Source organism: Rhinopithecus bieti, unplaced genomic scaffold, assembly GCF_001698545.2.
Source record: "Rhinopithecus bieti isolate Rb0 unplaced genomic scaffold, ASM169854v2 scaffold_15643, whole genome shotgun sequence".
NCBI lineage: Eukaryota > Metazoa > Chordata > Mammalia > Primates > Cercopithecidae > Rhinopithecus > Rhinopithecus bieti.
In genome coordinates, this window is record NW_016808215.1 from 317,068 (window position 1) to 336,683 (window position 19,616).

The 19,616-nt window shown below is 41.5% G+C and overlaps 2 protein-coding genes across 7 annotated transcripts in view; both read right to left on the minus strand.

Moving 5' to 3' along the window:
- Positions 1-940: 940 nt before the first annotated feature.
- On the minus strand, positions 941-11,876 carry ZNF230 (zinc finger protein 230). 4 transcript variants are annotated; one of them, XM_017885866.1, is made up of 6 exons: positions 11,694-11,859; positions 8,420-8,668; positions 7,776-7,856; positions 5,953-6,079; positions 5,705-5,791; positions 941-4,613 (listed from the first exon to the last, which is right to left on the minus strand). In XM_017885866.1, exons 2-6 carry the CDS (start codon positions 8,444-8,446, stop codon positions 3,421-3,423), a joined length of 1,515 nt encoding a protein of 504 aa, XP_017741355.1. In that variant the 5' UTR covers positions 8,447-8,668; positions 11,694-11,859; the 3' UTR covers positions 941-3,420. The 4 variants fall into 4 exon arrangements, with proteins under 4 accessions (XP_017741355.1, XP_017741354.1, XP_017741352.1 ...); XM_017885865.1 differs by having other exon boundaries at positions 11,413-11,859; XM_017885864.1 differs by lacking the exon at positions 8,420-8,668 and having other exon boundaries at positions 945-4,613; positions 11,694-11,876.
- Positions 11,877-17,718: 5,842 nt separating this feature from the next.
- Positions 17,719-19,616, minus strand: part of ZNF155 (zinc finger protein 155) — a 17,692-nt gene continuing 15,794 nt past the window's right edge. For all 3 annotated transcript variants that reach the window (XM_017885860.1, XM_017885862.1, XM_017885859.1), the window contains exon 5: positions 17,719-19,346. In XM_017885860.1, coding sequence (XP_017741349.1) covers positions 17,965-19,346 — 1,382 coding nt within the window. In that variant the 3' untranslated portion in view covers positions 17,719-17,964. The remainder of the gene's footprint in view (positions 19,347-19,616) is intronic.

Sequence of the window (19,616 nt, forward strand, 5' to 3'; positions counted from 1 at the left end):
ACCAGCCATTATTCTGATTTCCAGCTGTTATTCCAGAGGTCTCAAAATTTGCAACTTCCCCAATTACTCCAGTAAATAACATCACTATTGTAGAACTAAGACTGGCCTTTTTAGATGTCTTTTTGGGCTTTTGCATTTCTGACAACCGGATGGCCCCACCTAAACCCATGACTCTTGACTCAACTGGTCCTGTGGCCCCCACCCAGAAGTGAACTTAGTGCCCAAGGACCATTTTTAACATCCCCAGCCAATCAGCAGCACCCATTCCCTAGCCCCCTGCCTGTCAAACTATCTTTGAAAAACCCTAGCCTCCAAATTTTCAAGGAGGCTGATTTGAGTAGTAATAAAACCCTGTCTCCCATTTAGCCAGTTCTGTGTATTAAATTCTTTCTCTATTGTGAATTCTCTGTCTTGATAAATCAGCTGTGCCTGGGCACTGGGCAGGATCTCCAGTATTTGCACACTCCCTGACTTATCCCTAAAGAAGCATCACATGCTTTAATTACCAAGACAGTTAACCAGACTTCATCAATTTATCTGCATATTCGAAGAACCAGAGAATATTTCTTTTCTTTCTTTTTTTTTTTTTTTTTTGAGATGGAGTCTAGCTCTGTTGCCCAGGCTGAAGTGCAGTGGCATTATCTCAGCTCACTGCAGGCTCCACCTCCTGGGTTCATGCCATTCTTCTGCCTCAGCCTCCCAAGTAGCTGGGACTACAGGCTCCCACCACCACACCTGGCTAATTTTTTGTATTTTTAGTAGAGATGGGATTTCACTGTGTTAGCCAGAATGGTCTCAATCTCCTGATCTCATGATCCGCCAGCCTCAGCCTCTCAAAGTGCTGGGATTACAGGCGTGAGCCACCGTGCCTGGCCCAACTAGAGAATATTTCATTTTGAAATTACTTCCAGGACCCTAGTCATTGTGAACTTACGTCATATGACAATATAGAGCAACTTTATTCTGAGATTCTGAGTCCTGATAGGTTAAGTGATTAACATTAATAAGTTTGCAAATTTATTGCACAAGATTTACTGCTTTGATAAAACTGATGTTCACTGAGAAATCTAAAAATGCATGAAATTATAAAATGGAAAAATACCAGCAGCAAATATTCATTGCCAGAGGAAAGAATATTTGTTCACAAATTACGTATATACACATTAAAAAGTCTCAGAAACACACAAAGATATTTGATTAAGTTATGAAGGTTACAGTCTGATTTCCCAAAGCTCACATTATGTTTTTCTCCTTTTACTGTATATCTGGTGCCACCATTTTATTGGTCTCATGTTATAGGAATAAATGCTTTTCACATAAATTATTGTAGAATGTTTATTCCATTTTAAAATTGGGTGATATCATCCACGTGGTTTTCTACTTTTCACAGTTTTAACATCATAATCATAATTTCCTATCCCATCATTTCCAGGTAAAACACTTGTACCTTATACATTCTGATATACACTGCTTACAAAAGACTTATTTTTACTGCCAACAATAAAGAAGAGCATGTAAATGTCACTCCTACCCCAATCATGGATACATTTGATGAAATTACCGAACTCCCATAGGTTTCTCTTAGTATTTCATAGAGATAGGAAGAGAATATTAGGTTAAGTTTCCAAAAATTGTCAAATTGGCATAGCTTCTACCTGAGTTGTTTGATAAAATAAATGCTACCACAATTAGAAGGCCATCATATCAAAGCCTGCATGAAAATACACAATAAATCATGTGAATTCAGAACTGAGGAAGTTTTTTCCAATGTAACTACATCTGCCACGTAAAATTACTATAAATTTTGCCTTAACACTGTTGAAAAAATGTAATTGTGAAATATGCAGTGGACTGTTATTGCCAAGTTAACAAACCATTTTCAGCCTGTACTGTGAGAAGAATTACAAATGATTGTTGAATTTATATTGTATGCAACCAATGGAACATTAGACAAAGCCACTAGTAGTAAAAATCCAACTTCAGAACAGAGGATGAGGGGAAGCCAGCAGCCAAGTACGATAGGGTAATATTACCCAAAATAATGCTTTGGATTGCAGTACTGAGTATATTCTGCATTTTAACTCAGGTGTCTCTGAATTATGTTTTGTAGATTTCCTCTCCTAGATACAATTTTAAAATATCGTATTTTCTCCTTTTGAGTCATTTAACACATACTAAACACATAAGTGCTAATCAGTGTTAAGGTCCTGAAGATGCAGAAAACATGGTACCTGTAGTTGACATTCTAGTGGTCATCAATTTTGACATGTTCATCATTAGGGTTTTGTAAATGTGTGAACAAACTCTTATTCTAAGGCCTTTCTCCTGAATGACAAGTGTAAATGTCAAAGTTCTGTTTGCAACCCTACTGCACTATTTACAAGAGTTCTCTACTATGATGGTCCCAGGATGATGGGAGTATGCTGAGCTATGGTGAAACACTGAATTTAACTTAAATGTTTTCTCTCCTGCAAGACTGGATGAAATATATCACCAGTATGGCCTGTGATAAATTATGATATAAACATACACTGAAGTGCTTACCATATGCCTCTTTTTAATGTTTTGCCCCTTTGTGAACTCTCAGATGAGATTATAAACAACTGAGCAGAGACTTTATCACACACCTCATTACTAAGGATTGTGTCCAACGTGGACATTCTGGTGCAGTTGAGGACTTGAGGCCTGAGGTGGTGCGAGGCCATACCATCCTAGCCACACTTCCATAGTTTTGCTCTTATGTCAAGCCTCTGAGGCATAAGATTTGAGTGATCTAGCAATCCCACTATTGAGTATATCCAAAGCAAAGGAAATCAGTATGTGGAACACACATGTACACTCCCATGTTCACTGGAGCACTATTCTTCACAACAGTTAAGATATGGAACCCACCTGTGTGTCCATCAATAGATAAATGAAGAAAAGGTGGCATATATACACAATAGAATACACTTTGGGCATAAAAAGAAAACAAAATTGTGTCATTTATGGCAACACAGATGAGCTTTGGAGGACATTATGTTAAACAATATAAGCTAAGCAAAGTAAGATAAATACCAACTGTCCTCACACCCATATGGAAGCTAAAAAAGTTGATTTCATAGAAGTAGTGAGTAAAACAGTAGTTCTAGAAGCAGGGAAGTGTAGGGGTTAGGTGAGATAGCCAAAGATTGGGTAACACGATACATAAGTACAGCTAGATAGGAGAAATACATTCTAGTATTCTAAAGCACCAAAGGTGACTATAATCAACAATAATTTATTGTTTCTTTTCAAATCGCTAGAACAATGGATTTTGAATTTTCCCAAAACAAAGAAACGGTAAATGTTGAAGGTAATACACTAATTACATCAATTTGATCATTACACATTATATACACATATTAAAATTTCTTACCATATCTCATAAATATGTACAACTTACATATCATTTAAAAATAATGATAAAATTATATCCAGATTCAAGCGCCTCTTGTAGCGCTTCCCACAGTCCTCACATTTGGATGGGTTTTCTCCATTGTGGTCTCCTTGTTGGTCTTTACAGTATGACTGGTGTACAAGCCTCTTTCCACAATCCTCACATTTGAAGGGTTTTTTCTGGCAGTGGAGTTTCTTATGATTCAAAATACTTGAAGCCCGGCTAAAGCTCTTCCCACATTCCTTACAATTATAAGGTCTCTCTCCAGTGTGGACCCTCTGGTGCAAGTTAAGACCTGACTTACTAATGTAGCCCTTCCCACACTCCTCACATCTGTATGGTTTTTCTCCACTGTGGATTCGCTGATGAATCAAAAGATATGAGGACCATCTGAAGCTCTTCCCACATTCTTTACAATTGTACGGTTTCTGTCCTCTGTGAATCATCTGATGCTTATGCAAATCTAGCCTATCAATGAAGGCTTTCCCACACTCCTCAGATTTGTACAGTTTCTCTGCTGTGTGGACCATGCAATGCCTATTAAGACTTGACCTAAGACAGAAGCTCTTACCACATATTTCACATTTGAATGGCTTCTCCCCAGTATGAATTCTCTGATGTTTCTGAAGCTGGAAATCGTGAATGAAGGCCCTCCCACATTTCTCACAAATATATTTCTCTCCTGTGTGTAATTTGCAATGAACTTGAAGTATCGCTCTACATCTGAAGCCTTTCCCACACTGCTCACATTTGAATGGTTTCTCTCCAGTGTAGACTCTCTCATGAGTTTGCAGACATGAGCTCTGACTGAATTCCTTACCACGCATGTCACACTTAGAGAGTTTCTCTCTCAAGTGAACTCTCTGGTGAATACGAAGAGCTGAGATGTAACAGAAGCTTTTTCCACACTCCTTGCATGTATGAGACTTCTCTCCTGAGTGTAACTGCTGAGGAAGATCAAAGATGGCAACATCACTGAAGGATTGTTTACACTTCCCATTCTGTGAAGGTTTTTGTCCTGTGTGAATTATAGATAGTCTTGCCTCAACCTGGGAGGGGACATCACCTTGTTCAAAGAAGTGAGAATTATTTACGATGGAGTCTTGAGACTGGGTTAAGTCACTTGCAGTTTGTTCCCAGATTTGCTGGCAAGGGCAATCTTCATGTGGTCCTGCTTCCACAACAGTCTTGCCTCCTATAAGGACACAGAATGAAGAGATGTGGACAAATGAAGCCTTTGTTCAGTGTTTTAAAGATTTTACACTTAGGATATGGCATTCAACTTTAATGAATGTTCAGTTTATGTTTTCCCCAAGCATCTTGTTTTCTAGTTTGTATGTGACCAATTTATAACCCCACCATGTCTCATATGTAAAATCCTTGATGGAAGTAATAGACTCAATTAAAAAATTGATATAATGTATACATTTAATTAGTTACTATTTCTAAGGAATTTTCTGGTCAGTCAAAAATCTTGCATGATAAATTGCATGATAAATTACTAAATGTTCATAGCGAAATATAAAATACAAAGGGAAATATAAAATACAAAGGGAAATTTAAGGAAAAGCAATAACAAAATCAATAGTTTATATGTCTGTATTTATGTTGTATATCCTTATATAGAAGTTACCCTAAGTAAAAAGAAGTCAGGACTTTGTCCTCAGCATCTGAGGGGTAATCTCTAGGATCCTGACATATCATGCTGGAGGACAGTGACTTTGTTTGTTAGGGTGCCAATTCTGGATCATTCTGGATAGTGAAACAATATGATTTAGGGTTGTGGCTGGCCACTCATTTCCAGGGGGAGGGGTGGGAGACCGTCCTCCCCATGTCAGAAAGAACAACAATGTTTGTTGTTTAATCTGTGAAGTCTGTTGTTACCAGCAACAGGGAATATAGTGTCCATGACAGGACAGAAAAACAGCAGGGAGGACAACATGGCTGGAAAAGATGGTGCAAGGGGGAGAAGACAGATGTAGTCAAGAGGCAGCAGGGGATGAAGAACAGACCACAGGGTCTTTAAAAGCCAATAAAGAAACCATACAGGCTTTTGGACCAAGGAGTGGAAAACTGACTTGCATTTCCCAAGGATCATTTTGGCTGCTCTGAGGAAAACAGATATTAGGGTGGAAGGGAGGGAACAGGACCACCAGCCAGAAAGGGGTTGTAATAAACCAGGAAAGAGATTGGGCAATTTAGATCAGGGTGATGTAAGTGGGCACAGTCAGAAGTAAAACAAATGGGCAAGTCATGTACAGGGATGCACAGCTGCTTGCTTCTTACCTGAACTTCCCTCTCTTTGGGTTGCTGTCTCCATCATCCAAAACTTTTCTTCCCTTAGGAAGTGGAAAGGGTGGAATGGTTGATGCCCTGTGAATGTGCAAAGTCATGTGCTTAATCCCAATTCATTCTAGGTAATATCAAGGTAAAATTTATTGGAAATGTAGGTTCCCACTGCATACACAAACTTGAATACTCTAGGATACAAAGCCACTCCTGGGGCCTGATGTTCCATTACAGAGGGTGCTCACCCACTGACAGCAGGTTTGTGAAGTTCTCCAGCATCACATCTTGGTACAGCTTCCTCTGGGCAGGGTCCAGCAGCCCCAGCTCCTCCTCAGTGAAGAACACAGCCACGTCCTCGAAGGTCACTGCCTCCTACAACATCAAGATACGTAACCTCAATCCTATGACCATGGACTACTAGGGGAGGAACGGCATTGAGCAGGCGGAGAAGAGAAGTGGAGGTCAACTTATAGATTGCCCACTCATTCTGTCTGTATCCTGACAATGATTTTCCTGAGCTCCACCAGAAGTGCAATCATGAAAAAGACCTCCTGTATTTTCACTTTGTGCACTTACTGAGTCTCCTTGTAAGTAACCCGTTAGGATTTCAAATGGTGCATCCTGGGCTACACCTATATAGGTTTCAATGAATCTTGCCAATTGCCCCAGTTGCCCCAGCAACAATGAGCAACTCAGTCTCAACCTTGTTTGTTGAGGCTTATTGTCCTCCTCTCTCAGACCCAAATCCTGAATGCTATCACTTTTCTTTAGTATTTGCCAAATTAACAGGTTTTAAGTAACTATTTTCAAAGTGGCCTTGGATCCGTTCTCCCCACTTTCTTGTTTACAGGTCTCAAGAATAACCATAAATATGCTAGTTATGCAATGTCCTTCCTAGGTAAGATAACATCTTTTATTTTGTTTTTTATTTTTATACCTTCTTTGATCCTAGTCCAATCCATAAAAGATAATATCTTGAGTTAGGGAGGAACTGCTTAGTAAGTAATGTTGCCCCTGAGGCATAACCTGGGACAGGCTGCCTCTTGGGGTGGCTCAGGAATGGTGAAAATGGGGCATGTGCAGTCATGACTGCACCCACTCTAGGCAGCTTTCTTGAGCCTTGGGGGACTGGCTCACAGTGGATCATAGGCTTCTGTTGTCCCTTGCTACTTATATGTAATAAATCTGCTTTATGTAATTTGTCATATATGAGTGTGCTCTCTCATGGTGGGCTTGCCAGGTCTGTAACTAGTGAACCTGTTCCATGGAATTGGTGCAGCCAGCAGGGTCCAATTTGACAGAACTCTGGACCGGCAAAGGGGGAGCACTTATATCCTGGGCAATTGGCCCAGTGCAGTGATGGCAGCCTGGGGACGCAGGCTGGCTGGACAGCAGCTTGATGATTTATAAAGAAGACAGAATGATAAGCGGGACACAGGCCACCCCTCCAGATGTGAGCTGGCTGCATGGATTGAGACAGAGAGGACAGAATATGGAAACACAGGAGCTTGGCACATGATCTGCTGATTGAGACACCTTAAGTAATAGCTCATTCCTAGGGCCAGAGGACTCAGGAAGTGGGTGAAGTAGGTCAGAGGTTCCCCGGAGCATCTAAGAGGGATGGAGCCAACATGTGTGATGTGGGCCTCCACAGAAAGGGGGACTAACTATCTGATGGACAAGTATGAATAAAACCAGAAGGACATGTTATCTTGGTGTATAGTGCACTCTTGACACAAGGAACTCCATCATCAATACAAATACAGTTACAAATGTACAAGGAACAGCACAAGAAGAAAAAACAGGCTAATTTGAGAGCAAGGAGGTAAAGAAGTGGGAGCACTGTTCTTTCCTACTAATTTTTCTACTCCATAATGTAACGGTAAAAAACAAAACAAAAACCAAAAACCAAATGCAAAGCCAACAAAAAAGACAAAGGAAGCAACTGGCACATAACAGGTCCCAAATGCCCTTTTCCTCCTTGAGTCTTCCCAAAACAGAGAAAAATGTATGACAATATGAGCAATAAGATGGAATTTTAATAGCAAGAGAGGTGAGCTCTACTCACCTTGAACATGGTCATTTTCCTCCTACTTTTGGAATCTTCAGAGTCCTGAGTAATGGAGCATGAAGGAAGGTGGAATCGTACCTGGAAAATGCCAGAAACAGTAAAAAGAGAGACATGAAAAGGTGGCTGGGGATGCTGTGTAGCAACATGGACATACATTATGAATGATCACAGCAGCATTATTCATACTAACCCAAAAACTGTGCACAACCAAAATGCCTTCCTCTGGGTAAATGGATAGAAAAAGCATGGCATATCCATATAATGGAATCTAATTTGGAAATTAAAAGGAATGAAGGACCAACTCATGCTACAACATGCATGAACCTTGGAAACATGCTAAGAGAAAGAAGCTAGTCACAAAAATCCATAGATTATATGATTCCACTTATATGAAATGTCCGAATAGGCAAATGTATACATAGAGGAAAAGTAAGCTAGTGGTTGCTCCAGATTTGGGGTGAGAATGAGGTTTAATTGTAAATGGGCACAGAGTCCAACTGGGGGACTCTGAATTATGATGATGGTTACTCCACTTTACGAAGTTCCTAAAGATCACTGTACTCCTGAAATGAGTGAATGCTTTATGTAAAATATACCTCAACAGAGTTGAAAAAAAAATTGCTAATCCACGTGTCATTTACCTTCATAAGAGTGAATTCTGAGTCCATATTGTTGGCAGATTTATAGTTGAACAAACAAATGAATAAATGAAGAGAACCAGAAGCTCATCTTTAGTAGAATGCTCACTAATAATATATCTTCCAATAAGAAACTTTAGTTTTTTTTAAAAAAAGGTAACTTTATAGCAGACAAATCTGAAAGACATCATCTTGGCCAAGTGAACACAGTTGAGATCACCAGTGAAGGGACAAACCGACATCATGTGAACCCTGTTATGTTGCAATAAAGAGGAAACTTCATCACTTGTGCGATATCCTTACCAACAATACACAATCTGAAACTAAACATGAAATATATCAAACTCCAAATGAACATCTTTCTCCAAAATAACTTTCCTATTAAAAAAAAAATACCATGTTTATAAAAGACAAAGACTGTGGAATCTTTCCAGACTAAAGAAACTATGGGCCGGGCGCGGTGGCTCAAGCCTGTAATCCCAGCACTTTGGGAGGCCGAGACGGGCGAATCACAAGGTCAGGAGATCGAGACCATCCTGGCTAACCTGGTGAAACCCCGTCTCTACTAAAAAATACAAAAAACTAGCTGGGCGAGGTGGCGGGCGCCTGTAGTCCCAGCTACTCGGGAGGCTGAGGCAGGAGAATGGCGTGAACCCGAAAGCCGGAGCTTGCAGTGAGCCGAGATCTGGCCACTGCACTCCAGTTTGGGCGACAGAGCAAGACTCCGTCTCAAAAAAAAAAAAAAAGAAACTATGGAATGTGACAACTAAAGACAATGCATAAACTGGACTTTGAATGGCATTGCAGGTGAAGGGTGGGGCATGGGACACTCATAAGGACTTAATTTTTTTATTTTTTGAGATGGAGTCTTGCTCTGTCACCCAGGCTAGAGTGCAGTGTTGTGATCTCAGCTCACTGCAACCTTCGCCTGCTGGGTTCAGGTGATTGTCTTGCCTCAGCCTCCCAAGTAGCAGGGATTACAGGCGTGTGCCACCACACCTGGCTGATTTTTATATTTTTAGTAGAGACAGGGTGTCACCATGTTGGCCAGGCTGGTCTGGAACTCCTCATCTCAGGTGATTCACCCCCTTGGCCTCCCAAAATGCTGGGATTATAGGCATGAGCCACCGTGCCTGGCATAGGACTTTAAATGAAAAATTGAACAAATTTAAATATCTAACTACAAATTAGATAACAGGATGTTAGGTAATATGCTATCCAACCACTATCTAATGAGTAACACTACAACTACTAGTAGTCTTTTAACAGATCTGATATGTAATAGATAACAATATTATTTAATATCTAATATTATCTAGCATGTTATGTGAAACCCTATACCATCCCTTCCTAAATACCTCTTATCAAAACACCCCACATTTACCATGGTATGTGGGCTTCCTTGCTGCAGAAAGCTATAGTCAGCTGTCTCTGGTTAGTTATGGTACTGGTGGTATTTGGCTGATGGTCATCAACAAAGCAACCGGGAAAAATGTAAACAATTGGCAAATTTGGATAGAGTATATGAGAACTCCTTATGCAATTTTGCAACTTTTCTATAGCTTTTAAATGATATAAAAATGAAAATATTTTAAATGTCAGGAAGTAGTCATAAGGATAATGGGAATGATAAAATTGAGCATGATATAATATGGCAGTTCACTAGTTTATTCTTTTTTTTTTTGAGTCTCACTCTGTTGCCCAGGCTGGAGTGCAATGGCGTGATCTTGGCCCACTGCAACCTCCACCTTCCGGGTTTAAGCAATTCTCCTGCCTCAGCCTCTGGAGTAGCTGGGACTACAGGCATGTGCCACCATGCCCAGCTAATATTTGTATTTTTAGTAGAGATGGGGTTTCACTATGTTGGCCAGGCTGGCCTCAAACTCCTGACCTCAAGTGATCCACCTGCCTTGGCCTCCCAAAATGCTGGGATTATAGGCATGAGCCACCGCAACCAGCCTCACTAGTTTATTCTCTATTAGCAGTATTTAAAATTTTCTATAAAGACATATATTAAAATATAACAATTTTTAAAAATGTTTATAAACAAATAGAGAAATAGACGCAAAGAAAGACTAAAAAGAAATCAATTAGAAGCTTAACAGTTACTATCTTTACATCTTGGATTCATGGGTAATTTAAAACTTTTTCTACTCCTATTTCTCGCATTTCAGACTGGTCCACAATGATACAGTTCCACAACAATACGAAATACTTGGAAAACGTGAAACAAAATAGTTGAGAAAAATTTTTTAAAATTCCTAGAAGTCCAAGCCCATGAGCCTTGCTCTCAGCGTCCTTTCAATGAAGTCCTAACTTGCTTTCCCCACAAGTCCAGCTAGTTCCTCTGACTCAATGAGTATCCAAGAGATGATCAACTCAGGCTCTGACCTGGACTGCTTAGGTTCCAACCCCAGCTCCACCTCTCACTAGTTGGGTGCTATGCACCCTGTGTCTCACTCTCATCTTTAAAATTGAGAAAAGCAATACTTCACAGAGCCACAGTGTGGCCTAAATTTATTTGTATAAAGCACTTAGAATGAAGCTACCAATTACGCCTTAATGATTATCAACACCCATGCCCGAGGACACACTCTCGGTTGAGGTGAACATCTCTGTAAAAGAAAAAAATCAAGGACCAATCACATAGAGATTTGCCCTCAGTAGTCAAGAAGTCCCCTCCCTGCAGCTCTTTTAGAAAGGTCAGGCTGGGGAAGGCGAAAGTTGTGAAATACCCTGGCTGCATCGCGATCCCCCATAAAAATTAAATGCTCCCCGCCCTTCGCGGAAGGCGGACGCAATTCTCGCTTTCCTAAAAAAGAGGTCAGAAGGCCTCCTGGGATCATCCAGCGTCCTGCAGGGATTAGGGAGAAGGACCAGGGCCCCTGCAGCTGGAGCTATGACCCCACCCGGGGACCTGACCTCTTCGGCAAGTTAAAAAGAGACCACCAGTCACCAAGTGACAGGGGCTGCTTTAAGGTTCTCATTTGCCTTACCTCTTTCAGTTCCCAAAAACGATTCTACTAGGATGGTTCTAATGTCCCCATTACAAAAAATAGCAATGGAAAGTATAAGAACATTGAGTAACACTGCGAGAAAGAGGTCGCACACGTAGGGTGGGGAGGGAGGCAAGCTGAGCGAGATCAAAGTTCTGGAAACGCTCAGAGCAGGGCACAGAGGATCCCGCCAATTCCATCCCCCGGGATGCGAGCACAGCACCCCCATCCCAGAAAGCTTCGTGGACGGGAACAAAACCCCATTCCCCGTCCCACCAAACCTCCGCTCTCCGCCAAGGCTTCTTTTTCCTTGCTTGGATCATCGATCATCCGGTCGTTGCGACCCCAAGCAAAGGTGATAAGTTCAGAAGGGCCCGCTAGACGCGGAAATGGCTCAAACTACGCGGTTAAGCGGCAACCTCAGGCTCACAGACCGGAACCGCTCGCGCCTCCACAGAGCGTCTGGACTCCACTTCCCAGAATTCCGCGGTTCAACCGCTGGCGTCAAAGGGTTCGCCACTCCATGAAGTTGATGGACTACAGTTCCCAGAATTCACTTGTCCGCCCGCCTGAGCCAACTTGCCCTCGGCTCAGAATGTGTCTGGACTCCACTTCCTCCAATGCGAATGGAAAATGTCTATAAGCTCACTCTTCAGCGGGAAGCGTTGGACTCCGCGGTGGTCGTTAACTACACACACCGCCATGCCCACCGGGAACGTATCCCATATCTCTGAGCGCCTGGTGGGGAATGTGGACTGTGACGCTGTGAGTCGTCCTTCTCTCTCCCTGAGTCTTTGAGCGAAAATATTGTATAGACAGGAATTCCTGAAGTCTAAACGCCTCCCACGATGACAGGAGTGTTGTTGGAAAGAGAACAAACGAGGAGATAAAGTCTTCAAGGATTAGGATAACCTGACGATGGGAGGTTAAAACTAAGGGTTTAAAGGATGAGCCAGGTGGAATGGTTTGGCAGGGGCAATGAGGGGCAGGAAAACACCAGCCCCTACTCCAGAAGCTGTGGGACCACTGGTTTGGCAGGAAAAGCCACCCCCATTTGAGATCACAACTACCAGTGGAGAAGCGGTGTCGTCATGGAATAGCTATCTTCCCATAAACTTTTCATGGTATTCGTATTTCTCCTTAGATGTAGAAACATCAAATTTCAGCGAATGTAGTGAATTGCTCAGTACCTCAGAGCAATAATGACTGATGAAGTGCTAGGCATTGGTATCAATCTTACATTGAGATTGTAAATGCAGTAAAACGGGAAGATTCTCTAGGTGAGGGAGCATGTTTTATTAAGAGTTTCTTCCTTGCCGAGTGCAGTGACTCAAACCTGTAATGCCAGCCCTTTGGGAGGCCAGGGCAGGACGTTCCCTTGAGCCCAGGAACTGGAGACCCCCCAGGGCAATAGAGGGAGACTTCATCTCTATATATTTTTTTTTTAAATGGGCAGGCGTGGTGGCCTGATCTTGGGACTACAAGTCCCAAGTACTCAGGAGGCTGAGGTGGTGGGAGGATCGCTGAAGCCCAGGAGTTTGAGTGAGGCTGCAGTGAGCTATGAGGCCACCACTGCACTCCAGCCTAGGCAACAGATACCTCAATAATTAAAAAATTTTTTTTCTTAAGTTTCTTCCTATTTCGTGGTGAAACACAATTTATTATAGTTAGCAATTTAAAAACTGGCATTGGTTTAAAAAATAATAGTATAAAGCTAAATTAGGAAACAATTCATCTAAAAACCTGTTCTTTTGAAGGTAACCTGATTTTTTCTCCCTATAAACATACATTGGCCTATAAACCAATATTCTTCTTTTAAAAAAATGGAGTCTACTGTTTTTTATCTATTTTCTAAACTAAAACTTTTCATAATTTTGTTTAGACACAAAACTAAGGTGACTGTGCCAACCTTATGATGCCAAACATCCACTCTCTGAAAATTGAGTGATCACTATTCATAAGCCAGTTATAGCTGTATCCTTGATCTACTCTGCCTTCCCGAAAGATAAAATGTATTGACACACTCAATCATAGCATGCAGGGAACTGAGCCTAAGAGGTTAGAGGCACTTGGTATCAAAGATCCCTTCTGCTCCCCAGGTCCTTGCACTCTGGGTCTGTGATGGGAGGAGCAGCCTCTATGATCTCTGAGATGCCTTTGGGGTCATTCTTCCAGTGTTTTGGACAGCAGGTCCTGCCTTCAGTTGACATGACCAATCCAAACTAATCTCATAAATCGATTGCTTATCTCTATCCTTGTTTTATCCAGAACAGGCTTTCTAATTTTTTTCCAAAGTAGATAGGCTGTGAATTTTTAAAATTCTTAGTTCTGTTTCCCTTTTACTTAATAATTCTGACTTTCTGTGGGGTTCCTCCCACAACACATAGGAATTCTGGGAGATGCAATTCAAGCTGAGATTTGGGTGGGGACACATCCAAACCATGTCACTGATGACACTAACAAAAACAACAGGGAAAGGACTCCCTATTCAGTAAGTGCTGCTGGGATAACTGGCTAGCCATATGCAGAAGATTGAAACTGGTCCCCTTCCTTACACCATATACAAACATCCAGCTGGGCGCTATGGCTCACCTCTGTAAAAATTGGTAATAATGTCCCCGCTTTTGTTTCTGATTTTAGTTACTTGAGTCTTTATTTTTTAGTCAGTCCTGCTAAAGTTTTCACAATTTTGTTAGTCTTTCAGAATAACCAACTCTTGGTTTGGTTAATTTTCTTTGTATTCTTCTTCTCTATTTTATTTATTAATACTTTAATCTTTATTATTTCCCTCCTAATCACTTTCTGTAAGATTCTCTTTTTTTTAGTTCATGAAAATAAAATTAGGCTGTGGATGTCAGATCTTTCTCCTTTTTTAATATAAGCACTTGCAGGTATAAATTTCCCTCCTTCTACTGCTTTTGCCTCATTCCAAAAGTTTTGGCCATTGTTTTCATTTTCAGTTGTCTCCAGGTATTTCCTAATTTCACTCCTGATTTACTCTGACATATTATTTAAGAGTGTGTTGCATGCACACGTATGTTTATTGAGGCACCATTCACAATAGTAAAGACTTGGAACCAACCCAAATGTCCATCAATGATAGACTAGATTAAGAAAATGTGGCACATATACACCATGGAATACTATGCAGCCATGGAAAAGAATGAGTTCATGTCCTTTGTAGGGACATGGATGGAGCTGGAAACCATCATTCTGAGCAAACTATTGCAAGGACAGAAAACCAAACACTGCATGTTCTCACTCATAGGTGGGAATTGAACAATGAGAACACTTGGACACAGGGTGGGGAACATCACACACCAGAGCCTGTTGTAGGGTATGGGGAGATGGGAGGGATAGCATTAGGAGATATATGTAATGTAAATGACGAGTTAATGGGTACAGCACACCAACATGGCACATATATACATATGCAACAAATCTGCACGTTGTTCACACATACCCTAGAACTTAAATTATGAAAAAAAAAAGAGTGTGTTGTTTAGTTTCCACATACTTGTGAATTTTCCACTTTTCATGATGTGATTGAATTTCAGTTTTTGTGATCTAGATTATAATTGGAAAAGACTTTTATGGTATTAGACTTTTGAAATTATTAAGATGTTTTGTTGAATTTATTACGTTTTCAGCCTGTGAGAAAAAATGCAAATTATTGTTGAATTTATATTGTATTCAACCAATGGAACACTACACAAAGCCACAAATACTAAGAATACAGCTTCTAAATAGAGGAGGAGGGGAAGACAGGAACCAAATGGGAACAGATATTATCAAAATAATGCTGTGAATGCAGTATTTAGTGTACTCTGCATTTCAACTCAGGTGTCCCTGAATTATTTGTAGATTTCCTCTCTTAGATACAATTTAAAAACATCATGTTTGCTCCTTTTGATTCTTTTAACACACAGTGAACACAAAATGATCAGTGTTAAAAGTTGTGAAGATACAGCAGAAAACTCATGTTGCTGGCATTCTAGTGGTAATCAACTTTGATATGTTCATGATTAGAGTTTTGTAAATGCATGAATGAACTCTTATTCTAAGGCCTGTCTCCTGAATAACTGTAACTGTCAAACTTTTTTTTGAAACCCTGCTGCACAACTTAACAAGCACAACTCCACTATGACAGTCCCAGGACCACTGGGGTATGCTGAGCTATGGCTGAAAAAGGTTTTAACTTAAACAAATGTTTTTTCTCCTACAGGACTGGATGAAATGTATCATCAGCATGGATTCTGTGATAAATTACAAGATACAAACTCAAAGGGAACTGCTTTCTATGTGCCTTATATTTTAATGTTTCTCCCCTTTGTGAATGCTTAGGTGAGATTGTAGTCATGAAAACTAAGTAAAAACTGGCCGGGCGCGGTGGCTCAAGCCTGTAATCCCAGCACTTTGGGAGGCCGAGACGGGCGGATCACGAGGTCAGGAGATCGAGACCATCCTGGCTAACACGGTGAAACCCCGTCTCTACTAAAAATACAAAAACTAGCCTGGCGAGGTGGCGGGCGCCTGTAGTCCCAGCTACTCGGGAGGCTGAGGCAGGAGAATGGCGTAAACCCGGGAGGCGGAGCTTGCAGTGAGCTGAGATCCGGCCACTGCACTCCAGCCCGGGCGACAGAGCGAGACTCCGCCTCAAAAAAAAAAAAAAAAAAAAAAAAAAAAAAAAAAAAAAAACTAAGTAAAAACTTTATTACATACATTACTGAGGCTTCTCGCCAATGTGGACACTCTAAAGTTGAAGACTTGAGGCCTAAATGAAGCACATACCACCTCCCCACACTTCTATAGTTTCTCTCCCATGTGGAGCTTCTGAAGCCTAATAAAATTCAAGTGATGCAGCAATTCCACTATTGGTATATCCAAATGAAAGGAAATCAGTATATCGAGGAGATATCTGCACTCCCAGGTTCATTGTAGCACTACTCACAAAAGCCAGGATATGGAATCCACCTAAGTGTCTATCAATACATGAATGAAGAAAAGGTGGCATATCTACACAATGGAATCCTCTTTAGACATAACAAGGAAACAAAATTTTATCACTTGTGGCAACATGGATGAGTTTTCAAGGACATCGTTAAGTAATATAAGCCAAGCAAAGAAAGAGAAATACTGACCTCACTCATATGGAAGTTAAAAAAAGCTGAGTTCGTAGTAGAGAGTAGAACAGTGGGTGTAAAGGCAAGGAAGTGTAGGAGGTAGGTGAGATGGCCAAAGGTTGGCTAACAGATACAAAAGAGGTAGAGAGGAAGAATTTATACTGTTCTGCAGCACTAAAGGTGACTATCATCAACAATTATTTACAAATTGCTAAAAATGTGTTGTAGTCTCACAAATGCACCACACTGTAGCAGCCTCTCTTGTGATGTATCACTCGGAGCTCTTAATCTCACGTCCAAGATGATTAAGAAGCACGAACACAAGGGTGAAATTGGAGTGAAAGTTTAAAAAGTGAAAGAAAAAAAGCTCTCCACAGTGGAGATGGGGACCCAACTAAGTTGCCCACTATGAGGCTGGGGTCTGGAGTTTTTATGGACTGGGAAGGGGAAGGAATGCGCTTAGCCTGCGGGCTGTCCTGGAGAAAATGTGATTCAGCTTGGTCTGGGACCTTGGCCTGGGACCAATCAGGAACTGAACTGATGATTCATAAGGGCTATTCAGCTTGGCCTGGGACCAATCAGGAGCTGAAGCGATGACTTATAGAGCCTGGGCTTTTCCTTTTCCACAAAGGAAAGTGCCAACCTGAACCTACTGAAACCCACTGTTCATGCCTATAAAAGAAGAAACTTTTTCCTGGGAGCCTGCTGATTATACAAAGGACAAAAGCATTTTTGTGTCAGGTCTTGTTTCCTTAACTGAGTGAGCTGGAGGTTTGTGCGAGTTTTTACCTGAGTGAGCTGGAGGTTCTTCTATCTGTGCAGCCATGGGCATGTCTCCAGGCACAATCCCCTGTGCTAGTTCCCTTATCCGTGCCTGTAGCTTGATTTTCTTCCCCAGGCTGCTTTTTTTTTTTTTTTTTTTTTGAGACGGAGTCTCGCTCTGTCGCCCAGGCTGGAGTGCAGTGGCGCGATCTCGGCTCACTGCAAGCTCCGCCTCCCGGGTTCCCGCCATTCTCCCGCCTCAGCCTCCGAGTAGCTGGGACTACAGGCGCCCGCCACCGCGCCCGGCTAGTTTTTTGTATTTTAGTAGAGACGGGGTTTCACCGTGTTAGCCAGGATGGTCTCGATCTCCTGACCTCGTGATCCACCCGCCTCGGCCTCCCAAAGTGCTGGGATTACAGGCTTGAGCCACCGCGCCCGGCCCCCAGGCTGCTTTTTATGTTACCTGGGGATGAGGCACTGACCCGTGCAGTGAGGGATCTCCAGGGACCCTTCCCTTGCTGTCTACTCCTCTTAAATGGATTTTGAATTTTCCAACACAAAGAAATGGTAAATATTTGAGGTGACAGATACACCAATTACACTGATTTGATCACTATAAGTTCTATGCACACATTAAAACCACATTGTACCCCATAAATATGAATAATTATGTGTCATTTAGAAATAACGATAAAAGTATATCTAGATTCAAGCGCCTCTTGTAGCGTTTCCCACAATCCTCACATTTGGATGGGTTTTCCCCACTGTAGTCTCTCAGTTGGTCTTTACGGCATGTCCTGTGTACAAGCCTCTTTCCACAGTCCTCACATTTGAATGGCTTTTTCTGGCAGTGGAGTCTCTTATGATTCAAAATACTTGAGGCCCGGCTAAAGCTCTTCCCACATTCCTTACAATTATAAGGTCTCTCTCCAGTGTGGACCCTCTGGTGCAAGTCAAGATTAAACTTAGTAACGTAGCCCTTCCCACATTCCTCACATTTATATGGCTTTTCACCATTGTGGGATCTCTGATGGGAAGACAGTTGTGAATTTGTATAAAATCCCTTCCCACATTCTTCACATTTGAAGCTTTTTTCTCCGCTGTGGACTCGCTGATGGTTCAAAAGACATGAGGACCATCTGAAGCTCTTCCCACATTCTTTACAATTGTATGGTTTCTCTCCTGTGTGGACCACCTGATGCTTATAAAAATCTAGCCTACTAATGAAGCCTTTTCCACACTGCTCACATCTGTACGGTTTCTCTCCTGTGTGGACCATGCAATGCCTATTAAGTGCTGATCTCTGATGAAAGCTCTTATCACATGTATCACACCTAAATGGTTTTTCTCCTGTGTGAACCATGAAATGGCTCTTAAGTCTTGACCTAAAATGGAAGCTCTTACCACATATGTCACATTTGAATGGCTTCTCCCCAGTATGGATTCTCTTATGTTCCTTAAGCTGGGAATCATGAATGAAGGCCTTCCCACATGCTTCACAAATGTAAGGTTTCTCTCCTGTGTGAAATTTATGATGAACATTAAGTGCTGATCTACGACTGAAACCTTTCCCACACTGCTCACATTTGAATGGTTTCTCTCCAGTGTGGACTCTTCGATGAGTTTGCAGATGTGAGCTTTGACTAAATTCCTTGCCACACACATCGCACGTAAAGAGTTTCTCTCCCATGTGAACCCTATGATGAACATGAAGAGCTGAGATGTAACAGATGCTTTTTCCACACTCATCACATGTATGAGACTTCTCTCCTGAGTATAACTGCTGAGGAAGACCAAAGATGGAAACATCACTGAAGAACTGTTTACACTTCCCACCCTGGGGAGGCTTCTGTCCTGTGTGAATTGTGGGCAGTCCCGCTTCAACCTGGGAGGGGACATCACCATTTTCAAAGAACTGAGAGTTATTTATGATAGAGTCCTGAGACCTGGTTAAATCTTTTGCAATTTGTTCCCAGATTTGCTGGCAGGACCACTCTTCCTGTGTTCCTGCTTCTGGAACAGACTCCAACTCAGTTTGGATCTTGCCTCCTATAAGGACACAGATTTAAGAGATGTGTACAGGTAAAGCCTTTATTCAGTGCTCTCAAGGTTTCACACTTAGGACATGACATTAAACTTCAATGAATACAGAGAACGTTCAGTTTGTGTTTTCCAAGTACACCCTGATTTCTGGTTTGCATGAGGCCAATTCAGAACCACATCATGTCTCACATGTAAAATCCTTGATAGAAACAATAGACTTAATTTAAAAATATGATATACATTTCACTTGTTACTTTTTTTTTTTTTTTTTTTTTT

What these genes read in the sequence shown, in the direction of transcription:
- ZNF230 (XM_017885863.1), bottom strand. Translation starts at nt 7,934, where the DNA reads ATGTATGTCCATGTTGCTACACAGCATCCCCAGCCACCTTTTCATGTC. An exon ending in CACAAACCTGCTGTCAGTGG is followed by an intron (nt 5,792 to 5,952) that starts GTGAGCACCCTC and finishes GCACATTCACAG; the next exon opens with GGCATCAACCATTCCACCCT. An exon ending in CCAAAGAGAGGGAAGTTCAG is followed by an intron (nt 4,614 to 5,704) that starts GTAAGAAGCAAG and finishes GTGTCCTTATAG; the next exon opens with GAGGCAAGACTGTTGTGGAA.